Genomic DNA, 18,035 nt, shown 5'->3' with positions numbered 1-18,035 from the left:
ATGGAGCAACTTGGGAGATTCACTCGACTGGATGCTAAAGGTATGTAAGCGGACATACTGGAGTGCGTTACCCAAAGTTTTACTTACATTTAGGCATTTTTTTTTCAGAATTGACAACCAAAATGAGAAAAGATGTCTTCTTCCTTTTGTAACCTTGTCCAAAAATAGCAGTAGTGTACATTTTTAGGATATAAAGAAGGGAGATAAGAAAGAAAGCTTGTAGAGAAAATGTTACACTTATGGAGTGAGAGAATGTCTGCAGCTATTGCTCCTTTGTGCATTTAGAATAAAGCTAACACAGCTTTACCTAGGCAATGCCTTTTCTGAATGATATCATACTTCAGTGGTTTTTAGATTAAGACAAGAAGGAAATCCTGAATCTATCTAGACTAACTAACCCTTACACAGACACAGGTCACACAGGACCTCCCTGAATTAACTCCTTACAGATAAGAGCTCTGGCTGAGCTTGAACATATTTTTTAAAAAGCCATTCTCTTTAATATTTCCATTAATGAAGATCTAATGACAATTAAACACTGGAAATGTGAAAATAAAATGTGTACCTTATTTCTAATATGAAAGAGCTTAGCTTCCAGTTCTTCTCACTTGGTCTTTTTTTTTTTTTTTTTTTTTTTTGCCACTAGATCAAAAAGTCTTATTATCACCTATCTGTTCCCTATACAAGTAGTTATAGATTGTAATCAAATACCTGCTAAGTGAAGCTAAAAAAACCTTCTGTGCCTGCAATTTTTCCACATTCAGCTTACAGTGCTAACATTAAAGCTAGACTGTGAAGTTTTGAAGTTGTTATATAAACTCATAATATTCCCAGCTATATATCTCTGCTTATATATCAAGGAAATTTATTTCCCCTGTAACTACATTGAATTGGGAAATCAAGTTCATCTGATTAACCATCATAGTTCTCAGGGCTTCTCCAGGAATCAGTGTTTCCTGAGACAAAGTACATGCTGCCTATCCTGAACTTATTATCATCTAGCTTATTTGTTCTTAGATACATGTTTTGTATTTGGCTATATTGAGATATGTGGTTTTCTCCTGGACCTGGAGTCCTCTCATTAGTCACTTCCTTATTTCTTTCCTTACTTATCAATCCTTTAAGCTTTGGATCCTCTACAAAAAAATTTTTCATCCACCTTTAATAGAAATATTTTATTTTTTAGTGCCTATATTAAATGTCCTTTTTATTGCTACTGAAAGAATGAAATAATTTTCCCAAACCTTACTGTCTCCTAAGATCTCCCAAGACCTAACTGTCTATTTAGCAGCAGCTTGGATACTCTAACTCACTTACTGAAGGCTATTTCAATTGCATTGGCCACACAGCCCTAGCCCTGATATGCACAGTCTAGGTTTTACACAGCATGGGAAGAAGGGCTAATCATTTATAATTTCATATCCATTGATGTTATCTTGGTATATTATTTTACTATTCATTAAGTAAATCCTGGAATAAATATTCTACCATTAATTATATATCATTGAAATGTATCTATTCTTCATACAGACCAAATCCCCAAATGAATGGCTAGTGCTGGCTTACACATTTGATACTATTTCCCAAACCATCATATATAAAAGATTTCATATTAGAAATATATTACTTGAGGCTACATAGAGTAGTTAACTACTATTAAAAAAAAATAGAGAATTTTCTAAGGAAATTTGAAAGTAGAATAAGGATTCTTAAAGACTTTAATCTAGTATTGTTAACTCCTCTGGTGAAAGACAGCAAAGATAGTAGCAGTATGATGTTAGTCTTATGCACTAGTAGCAAAACCTACACAATTACATAAGTCATTATGTATAGTTATTGTAGTACGTATGCACAATAGTTGAAATACAGTTTAGTTACGTATGACATAGGTTCTAAGTTACAGTTTTGCTGAATAAACTCGCTAGTGATTTTTGATGGCAGTGGATCTTTATGTAGGGATACGTTATCGTTCTCTTACCTAGCACAACCTGTACAAGAGGAATACATACAAGCAGCACTTTCCCTGGGAAAAAAGGTTTAATCTGGTTACAGTCTCATGTTGAAGTCTACAGGCAGCAGATGCAGACACATGCTAGGAATGTACTTTGCTCCGCTGTCATTCAGGGAACATGCAAAGTGCCTGTCTCACTGCACACACTCTGATGTGAGAGAAGCCTAGAGATGCCACTTATCTCCAATGCAGCAGACACAGAAATTCAGTGCATTAGCCAGATGTCCTTCTAGCTAACCCTCTTGAACACTCTGAAGAGATTGCACCAGTGGGTTATGTAGGCTCCCCTTCCCTCTGAACTTTATTTATTTACTTTTGTTTAAGTTCCAATCTGTAATGTATTTTGTAATTCCTGGAAATAAGAATGGTTGCCATAAATAAAAACCTAACCTGCATTTAGAAACAGCCTGAGAAGTCATTGCTGAAGTCATCGTTCAATGACATTGTGAAGTCATTCTAATTCATTGAAGGCATTGCTCATTTTAAAAGAACCAGAATGAAGCCAAAGATGAATGATTAAAAATATTGCACCTTCAAGTCCTGAAAATGGTTGCCAGCATGTATATCTGGCAACAACAGAATATAAAATTCTACCTATTCTTCTTGGGTCAGCATTTTAGTCTGCACAGAAAACAGCTCTTGATCATTTCCCCTTTATTTCTGTGTTATGGACAAAAGCACACATGGCTTAACAGCTTCACAAAGGGATTCAATAGTCACTAGAACTAGGCGAGAAACTTTTCAAGAGTTTTCCAGCAGAAAGAGCCATTTGACAGTAAAAAGGTGGCACAGTAAATCATACCAGTATTGACAAAAGCTTTCACATAAATCTTTAGAAAAGAAACAACACAAAGAAAATTCTTTCCTTGCAGAAACATTTTGAAAACCAGAAACTTCTGGGGTTTAATTCTCACAGTCTGCAGAGAGGCCAAAGCAATGTCCCAGAGTGTTGATGTGTTCACTATAGCTTTGGCAGGTGGCTTTTATATCCCTTTGTTCCTTTGTCCAGCTACAATAGCCTCAAGTAAGTTATTTGGTCTAATAAAGGGTATATTCTCTTCTTGCAACACATGCCACACTTTTCAATCTGTTTTTGGATTAAAAAACAGAAAATCTAGGGAGGCATTTACTTGCTGTTAAAGGCTGGTCTAAATCATTTATTTTCAGATCCCAAATACCAATGTCTGTCAAAGTTTTGTTAAGTTACTATTTCTATAGACTTTCTTAGTGACAGAACAGAGTAGCAGATAACAATCTATAAATGAAGCACTTTGCAAAAAGCCTGGTCCAATTATGACCAGATAGAGGGAAGGCCTTATCAAGTTTCCCTTGTTTGGATGTTTTGTGGTCCCAGATCTCACAAGATCATTCACCAAAAAACCGCATTTGACTACATTTATAGGTATTGATTATATTCATTATCATTGTAGCCCTTAACCTTAGATTTATTTATTTATTTTAACATCAGTTTGAAGAAAGCAAGGGATAAATGAAAACTGAGAACATTCCTACTGTAAAGGTATGCAATTAGACTAATACAAACCTAAAGAAAAGAGAGGAGGTCTCCCTTTGAACCTGTACCCTTTTAAGTTGTATCCAGAAACTTTCCATAATGAAAGAGTGAAATTCTGAAAAAGATATCATTCCCCTTTTATCTTATTTCTCAAAGCAAGTAAAAAGGACCAGGCCTTTAATAGGATATTACTGAAAGTAGTAGATGCTTAGCTTTTTATAACGGGCTCACAGGATCCTGCAGTTTTAGATCACAGAGGTATGTCAAATCCCAATCTTTTCCATAAAAGTGAAACTATTCATTTAAATTAATAGGTTATACTTAAAATACTGAGAGGTTTAGTCTTTAGGCAGCATTGTGCTAATCCCAGCACATAGCACTTCCAGAGCTCTAGAGCATCCTTAGAAGCAAGTTTACTACTTAAAGAGACAATTTACAGCCATTATAAACCGCTCTCCAGTGTCAGAATTACATAGTTTCCTTTCTTAAGTGCCATTTAAATGCTAATTTAAAAAATGTGTTTTCATCTTGTTCAATATCAAGGATTACTAGAAAAGACACGATTGTACTTAATAAAGAAACTGCTGCCACATTTGGAAGACAGAAAGAAGTACCATCAGGAGTTTGCCTCATCCACTTCGTTTCATGGAGTGCATAATATTGTCCAAACGCGGAGCAAGACACGCAAAGTGCTGTGGCTGTTAGTAGTCATGGGCTCCCTTGCCATTGTCATTTGGCAAATCTGCAGTCGCTTCATCTATTACTTCAGCTGGCCAACCACAACATCAGTTTATGTTCAGTATGTGGAAAATGTCGAATTTCCTGCTGTGACTTTTTGCAACTTGAACAGGTAACAGCTACTTCTGTTGTTCACTTTTGAGAGGCAACAAGTCCTTACCTGACAAATATAAAGTAGTCAGACTCCACAACTTCTTTAAACAAATCACACAAAACAAGAAAACATGGCTTTAAGGGGTGCATGTTCCACACAGCTGTGCAAGAGATTTAACAGGGGAGAGAGGTTGACTTTAATATTCCCCCTCCTGCAAATAAACAATTGCACCGCAGATCTGCAAGTGAGACTAAGTCTCTACTTTTCAAAAAGTAAGTCGGAGTGGAAAAACCACTCTGCTGTTCTTCTTCTATGTAAACCATATTAACCATGAGTGCTCCTTCTACAATGTGCCCACGGGACAGTCACACCAGAGTTAGAAGTAAAAGCCAAGATTTGCAAATAGAGAAGCTCAAATACAAACCTCATACAAATGTAGAAATCTTACGCAAAGCAGCTCACTCTTTCAGAGGTGCTCAGCCTTTACAGTTCCAGCAGGAGAGAAGTCCTTGGCATGTCTGAAAGTCATGTATCTAACCAGAACCTTCACTAAGGGTTTCTACATTTGAAGATACTGGCCGTGGTTCACATGCTTCAGACACTTTAAAAGTAATGTAACAAACCTACTACCTGCTTTTTAGAGCAAATATATAATCTAGCAACAGTTCTAGAAATACAGACATTTTACTCACATTGTTTCATCAAGAAGGCTAAGTTTTGTTATCATCCACCTTCTGCTGGCAGAATCAGCCAAAAGTCCAATTTTTAAATATTCAGAGCCTTTCTGCTTTACTTTTGTTCCTTCCAGTTGCCCTGCATAAAGCCATCATGGGTTATGTTGCAGAACATGCACTGCAGATAGAAGTCCCTCCTGAGTACAGCGGGCTGTATATTATAAAAATCTCTCCGTTCTTGTAACTATAGCTGCAGCATATTGTAAGTAAACAGCTACCTACTGAATATGGCAGCTGTCAGTTTAAGTAACAATTAAGTGAAAATTTTCTTCCACATCCATCTGTTCATGCTGCGCTTATTCTTTCTTCCTGTTTTTAGTAACCAGTTATTTGTTGGCAGAACAACATCAAAGCAGCACAGAGCTACCTTTGTCTTTATCTTTTGGCTCAAATTCAGTTGTAAAGATCTATTCCTGCCAGTCTTCCTTGAGTCTCAGTATTAAGATCTATCATACAGATAGATCGATATGTTTAAAAAAATAGGATTAACACAAAAAGGCAATTCTAAATAAAGAACATGTTATTGTCACGTGTGTGTATATATACATATATATTTTATATATATATATATATAGTTTTATTCACTTTTCAGCATTTTGAGACCAAACCTATCATAACTGCACAGTAATCCTTTAATTTACATCAATAAGTGACTTCAATGCCCTATGTTAGGAAAGCACCTCTAATACCCCAACATGGTTTTGAGATTTTCAAGTGGATTCTAGGAATAAGGGTCACCCTTGCTTTATGCCACTGTGTCACAACCACAGAGCTCATGAGAGCTCTCTAATATAGAGTGTAGTGCCTTAGTAAACTACATACATGTGAATGCTGCAAATCCACTGAGAAATCAGTTTTCTGATTGATGGAACACAGTCTTTTTTCAAGGAACAGCCCTCTCAGCTAGTTTCCTATGCATCAATGCAATTGCTCAGCTTGTCTTCAGTTCTACAAATGTAGGTTTGGGCTTCTGCAGATGGCCCATCTACAGTTTTTATAACAACCACACACAGTAAAAATGTTGCTAATATAACAGATTGGAACTGCTGCAGGAAGGGGTCCTTTCTGTTTTCAGGTATAGAAAATTCCCTGTTCCTAGAAACAAAGACTGTATGCTTATTCATGTTGTAGAGATCAAAGTGCAAACATGGTGGACAAGAATCAGATATAGTCTGAGAGCAAACAACAAACAAATCATGTCATGATTTGGCGAAAAGAGCACTGTGATGAGTCCTATAACTCTGCAGAACTCTTTCTTCTTCCTGATGACAGGTTTCAAGCTCACGCAGTAACCAACCTCCAAATCATTTTTTTTCTTTGGAGCATCGTGTCTGGAGTTCTTCAAGAAATTGCTATGAAAGATAATTTTTCTCAAGAGCTAAATGATTTCCTTCTTGGAAACCAGAACTTCAGCATTAAAGAGTTCACAAGGGAAAATGGGTTTTATCTCAACAGCAGCACATTGCTAGAATGTGAATTTTTTGGAAAGCCATGTTACCCAGAGGTAAATATTTTTCCTTTTACTAGAACAGTAGCACGGAGGGGAAAGGGGATATATTCTCACCACTCAACTTTAAACAGCTAATTTGGCCAGCTACTCTCCCTGCTTTCCTTTGGAGAGACGGAGAGAAGAGCTCATCACCCTGCAGAGGCAGCCTAGTGAGGCTCCCCGAGCTGTAAAGTGGGATTTCAATCTAAATTGCTTTCTACCTAATGGCCCTTCTGCATAAACATCAGCCTTTAAAAACTGCAGTGCCTCCAGGCTTTATCCAGCAGCATTTTCTATAAATGGCCTATAACTAAGATCAGTTTGAATGGAGCTTTTGCAAAACACAATTGCATAGTTGCACTTGGTTGATGGAATTAATTTTGCTCTTCAGAAGTCCAGAATAGCTAGGGTAACTCTATGCAAAACCCACAAGAATTTTAAATATGGAGGTGAATACAGCCCATCTTTGGGAATTTTGGACAATAACCAAAAAACATGATCCTCCCCTTTTTATGTCAGTTCTTACACAGAGTATTCTCCAACTTAAATAGAACAAGTAAACAGAAAAATCAGGCTTATATTCTTTTGGGTTAATCCAAAATTTAAGCATGCTGTCCTTTCTAAAATTAGGCTTTGATGAGTTCCCTTAACTGAAAAGATACATTAGTACTTAATGGCTAAAACTTTAAAGCAGTCAGATGCAATTATATTAGCAAATGTTTTCAGTTAAATGACCAGGTGTTTTTTGGTGTAGGTATTGTACATCTTGTACTTTCATCTATAGTATGACAGTTTCTTTTGAAATGAAGTCTTCACTAAACATCTACTGAAAAAATTAAACTAGTTGTTTTCTGCTATATAATTTCTATGGAATGTAACAGGTGTAAAAAAAAACAAAACAGGACCTCAGCAAATGATTCTGAACAGCCCATAGGTATTAATAAACAACGTGAAGTTCTCCTTTAGATTTCTACAGTTCCGTTCTTATAGAAAGGCATGACATCCTTTTGATAATTTCCATCAGTTACCATTTTCTAAATGTAATATTTAACACGTCCTTTGGAAAAAAAAAATTAGCCCATCTCTTGCACTGTGACTTACTAATGTAATTTTAAGTGATCTTGCTTTTATTTTATTCTTCCCTATATTTCTTTTTTGAAGGATTTTGAACATGTTTTCACTGAATATGGAAACTGCTTTACTTTTAATCACAATGATCTTCCAGAAAAGAGAAGAGTGAGTGTGTCTGGACGAGGTTTAAGTTTACTTTTTGATGTCAAACAGGTACAGTCATACCGATAATTCTATGCATGTGGTAATTTATAGATTAATAGATTTTTACACACACCTACAGAATTTCATGTGCAGACTTCTGTTTCAAGACTATTTTTTTCTGATTGAGAGGGGATTTTAGAGGAAAGATACAATTCTGGTTTAAAAAATTGAGATGAATATTGATTCTGTCCTCAGCTAAATTCTTCTGAAAGTTGCAAATGAGCATAAAAATATCAGTAATACAACTCACTTACAACTGAAACACATCATCAGAGCTGTAAAATAATTTAATGCAAGCACTTCAGTAAAACGTCATTTAATTTTAAATAAAGGCTGAGTAGGGAAGATCACATGGGGCCAATTTTTACCCACCAAATGTTGGTTTCAGTAGCAGCTGTAAGTGCTTGGTGCCAGCTAAGATCTGATCTTGGCACTGTAAACAGTTTCCCATCTTATTAGGATTGTCTTTGACCAACAGAAAACACAGACAACTCAGGGAATATCACCTATGAGATTAGGGAAGAAAACTAAGATCTAGAGTGGTAAAATGAGTTAGACATTCAGTTTGGCTCTCTAGGAATCATAAGAGACAGGAGTGACAGGTTCTGGAGATGGTAATGGAAAGTCTGCTGAAACATGAGACATAGCTGCAAGTAAAAGGAATAGATCTCCAAGTTATGAATATTCGTTGGTCTATGCCTTCTTGCTTTTGGAGGTGGAAGATAACAGAAGGAAGATAAAAGCCAACAGTTCAGAATAATTGGAAGAAAACCCAAATAGGCATGCAACAAAGGAAACTCAAGTCAGTTTGCTTTTACACTTTTCTCTAAATTGCCAAAGATGTAACCAGAGATTTTAAACCAAATAAAACATCATTGCACTATTTTAAATATAGCTAAAGTCTCAGATGACAAAGACATTACAACTTTAAATAATTCCTTCTGTATCAGGCACAATTCACTGATGACCCTTCCCTTGGTTATACTGATGCTGGTATAACTTATGTTATCCATTCACCCAAAGAACTTCCACGCTTTGATGGTTTAGGTTTATCAACACCAGTCGGCATGCATGCACAGGTCGCCATCAGCCAGCTGAAGGTAAGGATTTTCTCTATCAAGTAGAAATAACAGTCTTTTCTTTCTCTTATTCTATTCTGAAGTGTGACGATGACTGAGAGATTTTGGAAATTAAAATATTTACACCACAGTCGCTCCTGAGAATAACATTTCCTCCAGCCACAAACAAAATTACTGCTCTCTTTTTTCCAGATATCATTGGTCTTCATAATCTGTTTTACTAAAGTCAGCCTTTCTTTTCTAACATCTTACAAACTCACTGACATCTAATGCTGCAAGGATATCGTTACGAGGATACTGCAATAGTTGTCCAACAACAGATTCTATTACTATTAATGTCATACCAGAGAAAGACAAATTACTTACTATATTAGAGCCTAGACTGACGTTGCTATAACAGCATCTAGAAGAGCAGGTATCGCTTTTGTTTTAGACAAAGAACATTTTCTCTGGGAATGATAAAATGTTACCAGGCTGCTGTTTTTACATAAAGACAATCAGCCTCAAAATAATGCAACTTTTCCATGTTTATATTCCGTTCATGACAAACCCTGGTATATCTGAAAAACGCACTCTTCATACACTGTTTAAGACACGTGACTCTAATTCTTCTGTTTTTCCACAAGCCTAATCACAATCACTTAAGACTAGAACATAGCTTCCCATTTTATCTTGTCCTGTTAAATCTGAAATCAACACATATATGTATTTTCAAATGTGAGGAACAGACAACTATTTACAGAAGGCGTAATATTTTTTTTTCTCTGTATTTAATTCTCAACTTCAGAATCAAGCTGGTGCAGCTCAGCTTGCTGAACTGTTTTTAAGGGTATTAGTGATGTTGCCCATTCCTGATACCAGGACTTTGAAGTTCTGACATGCAAGTTAAAGTGAGCTCTGCTTCCTTGTGCAATCCTATGGAGGTGGACTACCCTAGTGAACTAGGCTAACTCATAAGGTCCTATTTTTGCGATGTAAGAGAGGAAATGATTTTTAAAATAACTCCAAAAGCACAAACTGTAATTGCCTCCAATTAAATCACAATATTTCTGCTTATGCCTCAAACAAGCTTCCTTCAGCACTTTAAAATATGAAAAAAAATATAAAATTAAAATAGAGACAAAAATTATATCATCTGCTACTATTACCCTACAGACGATTGTTCAAGAATACCCATGGGGAGAGTGCAAACCTGATATCAAACTTCGACACCACAAGATTTATAGTACTTACGGATGTTTGCAGGAATGCAAGGCACGGTACATACAAAAGTGGTGTGGCTGTTTACCATTCATTCTTCCAGGTATTTCTTAGGAATATCATATTATCATACACTGTATTTAAAAGTTATCTTGCTAGCAGACCTCACTCATATTTGAACAGCAAGGGAGAAGGGGCAGATGCTTGAGTGGTATCTACAACTGAGATTAATTTAGTTGTACCAGGATACAACATCTATTTAAATTTATTTTAAATTACATAAGCTTGTCATTTTATTTTAATTCAAGAAAATAAATAAGATATTTGGTCAGCTCTAAACCTATAGTGCCTGCTCATTAGCTGTTCTTATGATACAGCCCAAAAATCTTTAAAGAAAAGATTATGCTTCAGGGCTGTGAGACAAACCTCTAGTCTTGATCTTGACCTCCTAAAGAGCTGGAAATAAATCTGCAAAAAGACATAGATTTTCTTATGTTCTGCAGGACAACACCGACCTTTTAGGAGGTTAGCAGCCACAGCAGGATTGACTGCCCGGAGTTAGAAATCTCGGTTCCCTACATGAACAAGGGAAAAAGTCTGGTACCTAAAAGGGGGCTCTGCAAAAACCAACAGGCTTGAATGGGGCTGTAGGAAACACTGAGGACGGATGTGTGCCATAATACCCCCCTCAGGAATCCCCTCAAGGCACCTTAATCACTCTAAAAATGTAAGGAATAACTCTATTTGAGCCCTGACAAGTGCCCTCACTCCAACCTTTTCAGCAGTAAAAGTAGTGATAATACTGTCAGCTCAATCTGAAGCAAGAACTGGAACCCAAATCTCTGCTCTCACAGATATATATTTTTTGTATAAAACTAGTGGACAAGAAAGCCACTGTCATGCTTCCAGAAGTAGTTGTGGCTGGATCGTAGGCAGGAGGCAGCTGAGCAGAACCGAAAGCCACCAGAGAAGAAAGCAGCCCTGCTCATCAGCTTTAACCCCCTCACCGCAGAAACCAGCTGTCGGGGCTGGAAAGTGTGTAGTAACTGACAACGTAACGTCATTTGAAATGAATATTCTAGGTAAAAGACTGCATTCAATGCTTTCAGAGTATTTTAAAATGGGCAGACTTTTGAACAAGTCTGCTCTGAGCTTTCACTTGAAGCTATTTTCAGAGTAACCTCCTACCACAGAGAAAACGTCATTAAAAGAGATTGTACAGAAAGTGGATTGACTGCTCCTGCTTAATGCTGCAGTTAGAAGGAAACAAAACAGAAAATAGCTCATACGTTTTATTGGACATATTCTCTTTAATATCTCACACACCTCTGTGACCTCAACATACAAGAGAATCTAAATGCTGAGTATAGGATAGTACAGGAGTGATTATATATAATCTTCGCCAAAACCTGCTACTCATGAGTCCTAACATTTTTGGAGACATTAACCTGCCTGACACTAAAGGAATATTCCTTAAATTGGGTTACAGTTCACTATTATTTCCATTAGTCACTCTAATAAGTGGCCTGACTTAACTTTAGGCACTTCATCAGGAATTTGTTTCTGTAGGTTTGTACATTTGCTTGTAGAGATTTTTTCAGGGCAATGAGTGATTGCTTTTACATCATTCTAGGTGATTTATTCCAAAAACAAGCTTTCCTGGTACACAGGCAACCCTAATTCTTTTCCAAAAGTTTTAAGGATAGTGACTAGTTTCAAAATTGTGATGGTGATGTGCTTGTGAGGAAAAATAGAGAGCCTATCATTTAAACAAACACCCTTATCAGATATCTCGGCACTTCTAAAGGGTTAAAGGGCTAAGCAATATTTCTATGCAAGGAGATAATCTGGGGTAAAAATTTAGGCCACCTGAAATCCAAAAGCTTTGCCATTGGCCCAGGGTACTTTCTTACCCCTAAGGTCTCCAAACAACTCTTGCATGAAGTTTTGAACTACCACTGAAACGTGTGGGATGTAATCCTATATACCATCTCCCTACTTTGATTTTTATTTTCATAAGGAAAGACAGAAATTCCTGGCCTTAGCAAGCTAATGCCAAGAGTGAGCCACCAGCTTGAAGGCAGTTCTGGCTGGCACACGTAATAAAAGTATTTGCTCCAGCAGCGAGCCTCATGCTTTGTTCTAGTGTCTTTTTTTCCCCTATGTACCCCTTTTGGTGTTGGTAACTATTGTGTCAGATTGAACCATTTCCTCAGTTACCAAATGAGAAGTATGAAGTGGTATGTAGACTTTAATGAACTTACTCTTCAGTTTAGCACAAGTAGAGCTAAGAGCTAGATTGTTAATTCATGCTCCTAAAGTTATTTGTTTATTTTTAAGGAAATGGAACAGAATGTGATATACAGAAGTTTTACAATTGTGTTTATCCTGCACTCTGTAAGTAATAATTTCATATTCATATTTGCTAAGCCAGTTCCAAGCAGAAATTATATATCAATTAAAACCAAACACTGAAAGCAGTGTTGAAATGAAGCACATCACAATTAATTTAAGATTCTGAAAAAAGAGACTGGACAGGGCATTAAATAAGTGTCAGTTAAAAACAGATAATAATTCATGTTAGTCGAAGAGTTCAAAAATGAAGGAGGTAAAACTAATTTGCACTAATCTTGCTTGCATTTTTGCATCTTCATGGTGTCATCCTTCTAGCTCCAATGTTCTATTCTTTTTGTTCATGAGAGAAATATGAATAGCACAGTAGTAAGGGGTTTGCTAACTGGTGAAAAATCTAACTCAAAACCACTGGACTTTAAGGTTTTTCCTTTTTAAAATTAAAATGGATTATATGTTTTCAAAATGCTATAGATGTAATTCATTTCCACAGGTAGATAATCTGCACACAGTAGATATAAAATTTTAGGTCACTACAATAGGCTTTCTGGAAAATACTGAAAATGATGATCTGAGGAGTAACTGCTTATCAACTTTAGAAAGCCTCCTTCTTAACTGTTTTGAATCCTGTTATGTAATGTGACTCTCCCTTCCCAAAGGAATGAATGCTTAAAGAAAGCAAGAAGATTAACATTTTGCAGTTTTTTGGTTTTTGCTTCTTTGGATTATGTGTATGCAATATTCAAGCAAGATATATTACTATGAACATTATTTTTTTCTTGTGTCTGTGTTGGAATAACAAATTCCATTAAGTTCACATTCTTTTATAACCATTATCTTTGATAGTGTGTCATTGTGGAAATAGATATATTCCTTAACCCATATTCTGTGACCATGTTTCACAGAAACCACCAAGTAGCAGAGCAAAAAGCACCCCCAGGTCCTGCTGAGGGTGACTAGGATGCATGCCCAGAGCTGGATCCCCGAGAGAACTGGTGTGTTACAGTGCTGTAACCTGGTGCACCATGCACAATGCCCCGAGCTCAGGTGTCTGGCCCCACAGCCCCAGGTTGGGTGCTAAGTCTCCTTTTACAGAGCAGGAGAGGTTAGACACCTATCTGCCCAGAGCAAGCCAATGAGGTCTACAGGTGGTTAGAGCATTTATTTTAGGCTAAAGGGCCTGTTATCCAGGCTAGAAAACCTACAACCCCAACATCCCTGGGAGTGCCTCAAATCACCAAGTAACAGGCTGAGCTACCTCTTCCCTGCCAGACAGCTGTTCTGATTTGCAAAAAGGGAAACCCGCACTTGGAGGGAACAAGCACAACAGCAGCCACCCCACCACAGCAAATAAAATATCACAACCAGGAGGTTATGGTACTTACCTTGGCTTTGGGTTACAGTTTCTGCTTCAGGGAGTATTTATGCCTTTGACATGAGACAGGTAACATAGAAAGAGAAGTGCTGAAGCCAGACCATTTTCTTCTACACTAATTTTGTCCAGCTTTTGCAGATTTCTATAATGCTGCTTCTGTTAGAGCATCTGACTTGGCAGAGGAGTCGTCCCTCAGTTTCTTGAACAGCCAGACCTGCAGAGTTTTGTGGCTTCTGCTAGGTGTTTGGGAAAAACAAAAGGATCCTTCTGAGATATCTTAAGCCCAGTTATCAAAGTGGGGGTGCACACTGAATGGGAAAAGTGAGCTTAGCTTACCAAGATTTTTATGTAGTTATCCGACAATAGTAAAATACAAAATGTAAAACATTAAGTGAGTTCTGGAAGCCATTTCTGTGCATAGAAAGGAGCTAGGTAAATGTCAAGTCATGAAGACTAAGGGAGTTAGACATGTAACTGAAAGGCTAGCACAGAACCTGGAAAGTCTTCTCTTACCCTACTGTTTAACTGTAGATGAGAAATAACACATGTAAAACTCTGATGAAGCCAAGCAGAGTTTCAGGTGCTGAATTTCTTTGGAAAAAATGACCAAAGATCCCAAGCCTTGTTATTGTGCATCAGTTTCCCAAATGTCAGTTACAAATACTTATTTGTTCACATTTCTAAGGATAACTTGCCCCATGTATTTATTAAAGTCTCTTAAAAATCATTTTATAAGTTTCAAAAAATGTCTTAAAACTGTGTGCTTTCAGAAATATTACATAAATTCTTTCTCCTGAAATTTCAGATGAAATAGAGCTAGGAGGATTATGCACAGTAGGAACCCACAATTCCTCTTGCCCTGTCCCGTGTGAAGAAACAGATTATCCTACCACTGTCACCTATTCAAGTTTTGCAGGAGAAAAAGCCATAAAATTTATTTCTGCAAAGCTGAAGAAAAGCCCAGAATACATCAGGTAATCTCACTTAATGCTATGCCTGTTAAAGAATATGATCAATTACTTTTAAATGTGCTAATGCAATATATGATATAAATGTGACCTATAAAAAGAGGTACTTGTGTGGTATTAATAAGATGTCTGTGAGATGAAATAATCTCTTAGACAAAACTGGTTAAGATTTTTATATATTAATATATATCTAAAATATACTTAGATAAATTTAAGACTTGTCAATACCATAAAATAGATAAAAAGAAGTTAGATAGATAGTTAAAAAAAATAATGTTCTCAACTAGCTTTCCTGTCACTGATCTCTTAAAACATTAGTTTTTGGAATACTTCTGCAATTAAGAATAAAGAAAGAGTAGAGTTATCAGATATTCACAATCCACTTGAGCAATCCATTCAATAGACAAAACTGAGATCTTAACCCTTCCGCAACTGAAGTCAGTGAACAACCCAAATCAGGGAATATATCAGCAGGGAATATATCAAGATTATGAAGATTAAACCCATTATTATATGGAAAAATATTAAGCCTTTGAGAACATTTTACCTTTGTTGATTATTTTACTGTCTGTAAACATCATGCGCAACCCAGCAGTTATTCAATTAAGCAAGCAAAAATACAGAACATTCTTCCGTTACTAAGTCTTACCCAATAGGAATCATGCCAACATATTAATGAGTACATATTCTGAACTATAAAACATGGAGACCTGTTGACTTCTGAAGATGTAAAAAGGGAAAAGTTAACTATTTACCACCTTATTGGATCACACCACTAGCAACTCATTATAATAGTAGGAAGTTTTATTAATAGAATCTATTAAAATACAATTATTTTTATTACCAAATGTTACCTGAATTTTAGGGTTTTCACCTAAAGAGATGGAATTGATCATGTTGTACGGCAAATACTTCATTTTCAGCAAATATGGTTAACAAGCTCATTATCTTTTTCCTACTAAAATCTATATCTATTAACACTACTGAAAAATAATCACTTCTTTTACTCTTCAATTTTGTGAAAACAGTTTCTGTGGCTGTTTTATTCCACAAAAATTATGTTTTTTTTCTATTCAGGGATTATACAGATTCATAAAGATTAGCTCTCAGTTCATTTGAATAATTCCACAGGTTTTGCTCCAACAGAGCTTTACATTCTCTTCCACTTTGCAGCATGCAAGAATAAAATTAGGTAAGAAAGGCTATTGGCAGGAGATAAAGCTAAACATCTGAGTACAGGACAAAGGGTCTTCTGCACAAAAACTCCCATTGAAATCAGCAGGATTAAATATGCAGTTGCACATAAACAAAAGTGGTAGACTCTGGACCAAAGACACCTCCCAGCACTGTATCTGCTGTAGTTCAGGATGCTTAACACTTCCACTCTAGCTTGTCTCTAAGACCCTGAAAAAGCTGGAGTTTGCCTCACAAGGTAAAACTAGACTGAGTCGCTCTTTAACACAAACTGAAGTTCTACTCCTCCAATAAGCTCCTTTTATAAGTTATTAGGATGTTTTCTTCAGTCATCTAACTGATTTTTGCAACTTTAATTTCACTGTTCTTTAAAAGACACCATCACACTCCATGAACTCAGTTCATGCTAATAGAAGATGATAAATATGAACAGTGATCCTGACTGTCTCAAGTGATACTGTGTGTATTTGTCATTAGGCAGAATCTTGTGCATATTGACATTAAATATCACGACCTGAACTACAAAATGACACAGCAGCAGAAAGCCTTGACTGTAGCCGAGTTGCTTGGTAAGTGAGTGTTATTTAATATTTATTTATTGCTGATTAATAATTAAACTAAAAAAACAAACCTGTTTTTTATTGTCTCCCCTCCCAAGCCATGGCCTATCTGGGTTTCTAAACAAAAGGCAATGCCTTTTATATTATAATGGCAATAATCACATACTTGCCTCATGCTCATTTTTGAAAGTCTCCTGCTATTCCATTAAATGACTTGCAATATGGGCAATAGCTGAGACTAAGCATTAGGTTTTGCACTCGTTTGTGGCTATACAACATATAGAACTATAACAGTAGTGAAATTTAAGGGATTTGGAGGGGAAAGGGAGAAAGAGGGGAGGAGAAGCAAGAGAAAGGTTAAAAAGACATAGAGGTAGGAAATGTTTTATGTACATGCTCCACAGTAGATTTGTTGTGTTGTACTTGCCTTTTTTAGAATTTTAATATGTTAATCTTCTCCCATAAACATTATTAAGAATATTAATTCTGTTTTCTTAAAGTGATGAATTATGTATATTGAATTTATTTAGCTCTTGAACCCAGCAGAGTTTTGTTTGCTTACTAGACTAAACCAAATGCTTAGGATGACGGTTGTTTATTTCCTTCTATTATAGCTGATGTAGGTGGCCAGCTCGGATTGTTTTGTGGTGCCAGTATGATTACAATCATAGAACTCCTTGAGTATATTTTTGCTAACTTCTGCTGGATGTGCATCTTTCTTCTATTGAAAGCACCTGAAATGCCTCAGTGGAACATTCCATCCCAGAACCAGCCAACACACAAGGAAGAAAAGAAGGGAATACAAGAATGTTAGTGGCTTGTAGAAGCACAAAACTAATTGTTTCTCCAACCGCCTTTCCTTTTTTAAGATACAAAAGAGACAGTAATATCTTCCACTGCTCCCCTCCCTGCACCTGTTATCCTTCCTGCTTCTCTTAATGCCTTGCACTATTTATCTCTGTTAAATAAGCTTAAAGAATGAACTTTGGAAAGTCTCTCTCTCTCTTGTAAAGAAAAATGTAATCTTTACCTAAAAATTTGTTTTAAAAGAATTACTAATGATTTTAAATAGCATAGCAAGTAATACTGACAGACAATGCAATGTTGCATCTCTGACCCAGTTTAAAACCTCTGTATTTTGAGCAAGAAGAAATAATTCTCCTGCCAGATTAACATACATAACAAGTTCCTTAACCTCCAGTAAAGGTGCAGAATTGCTACACTACGAAAAGCAGACACCATATTAGCCACAAAGTCTTTGCTACTAGTGTACCATGTTCAAATGCTCCAGTGAAGGATACTGTAGCTTTGCCTATCAGAATTAGAAGTGTGCCTAATAACAATAACTTCTAGAGTATATTGTCTCCTTGTCTGAAATATATCCAGAAAAAAAAAAGAAAAGAAAAGAAAAAAACCCTCATGAGTCTGCCTACTACTATAAATACAAAACTGA

General features: G+C 36.4%; 1 protein-coding gene across 1 annotated transcript; it reads left to right on the top strand.

The window, feature by feature from the left end:
• On the top strand, nt 1–17,396 carry ASIC5 (acid sensing ion channel subunit family member 5). Its single transcript, XM_013951629.2, has 10 exons — nt 1–40; nt 4,068–4,374; nt 6,363–6,594; nt 7,741–7,863; nt 8,805–8,954; nt 10,089–10,236; nt 12,474–12,530; nt 14,666–14,834; nt 16,500–16,591; nt 17,197–17,396. The coding sequence occupies exons 1-10, from the start codon at nt 1–3 to the stop codon at nt 17,394–17,396; spliced, it is 1,518 nt and encodes a 505-aa protein (XP_013807083.1).
• The last annotated feature ends 639 nt before the right edge of the window (nt 17,397–18,035 follow it).

The sequence above is a fragment of the Apteryx mantelli genome, chromosome 5, assembly GCF_036417845.1.
Source record: "Apteryx mantelli isolate bAptMan1 chromosome 5, bAptMan1.hap1, whole genome shotgun sequence".
Classification (NCBI taxonomy): Eukaryota; Metazoa; Chordata; class Aves; order Apterygiformes; family Apterygidae; genus Apteryx; species Apteryx mantelli.
The sequence above is the reverse complement of the archived record's forward strand: the minus strand, read 5'-3'. Positions and strand labels throughout refer to the sequence as shown.

Bases quoted from the DNA above. Each gene is read 5' to 3' on its own strand.
- ASIC5 (XM_013951629.2), top strand. From the start codon at position 1: ATGGAGCAACTTGGGAGATTCACTCGACTGGATGCTAAAG. The intron at 4,375-6,362 runs GTAACAGCTACT...TCCTGATGACAG, and splicing joins ACTTTTTGCAACTTGAACAG to GTTTCAAGCTCACGCAGTAA. The intron at 10,237-12,473 runs GTATTTCTTAGG...TTTATTTTTAAG, and splicing joins TTTACCATTCATTCTTCCAG to GAAATGGAACAGAATGTGAT.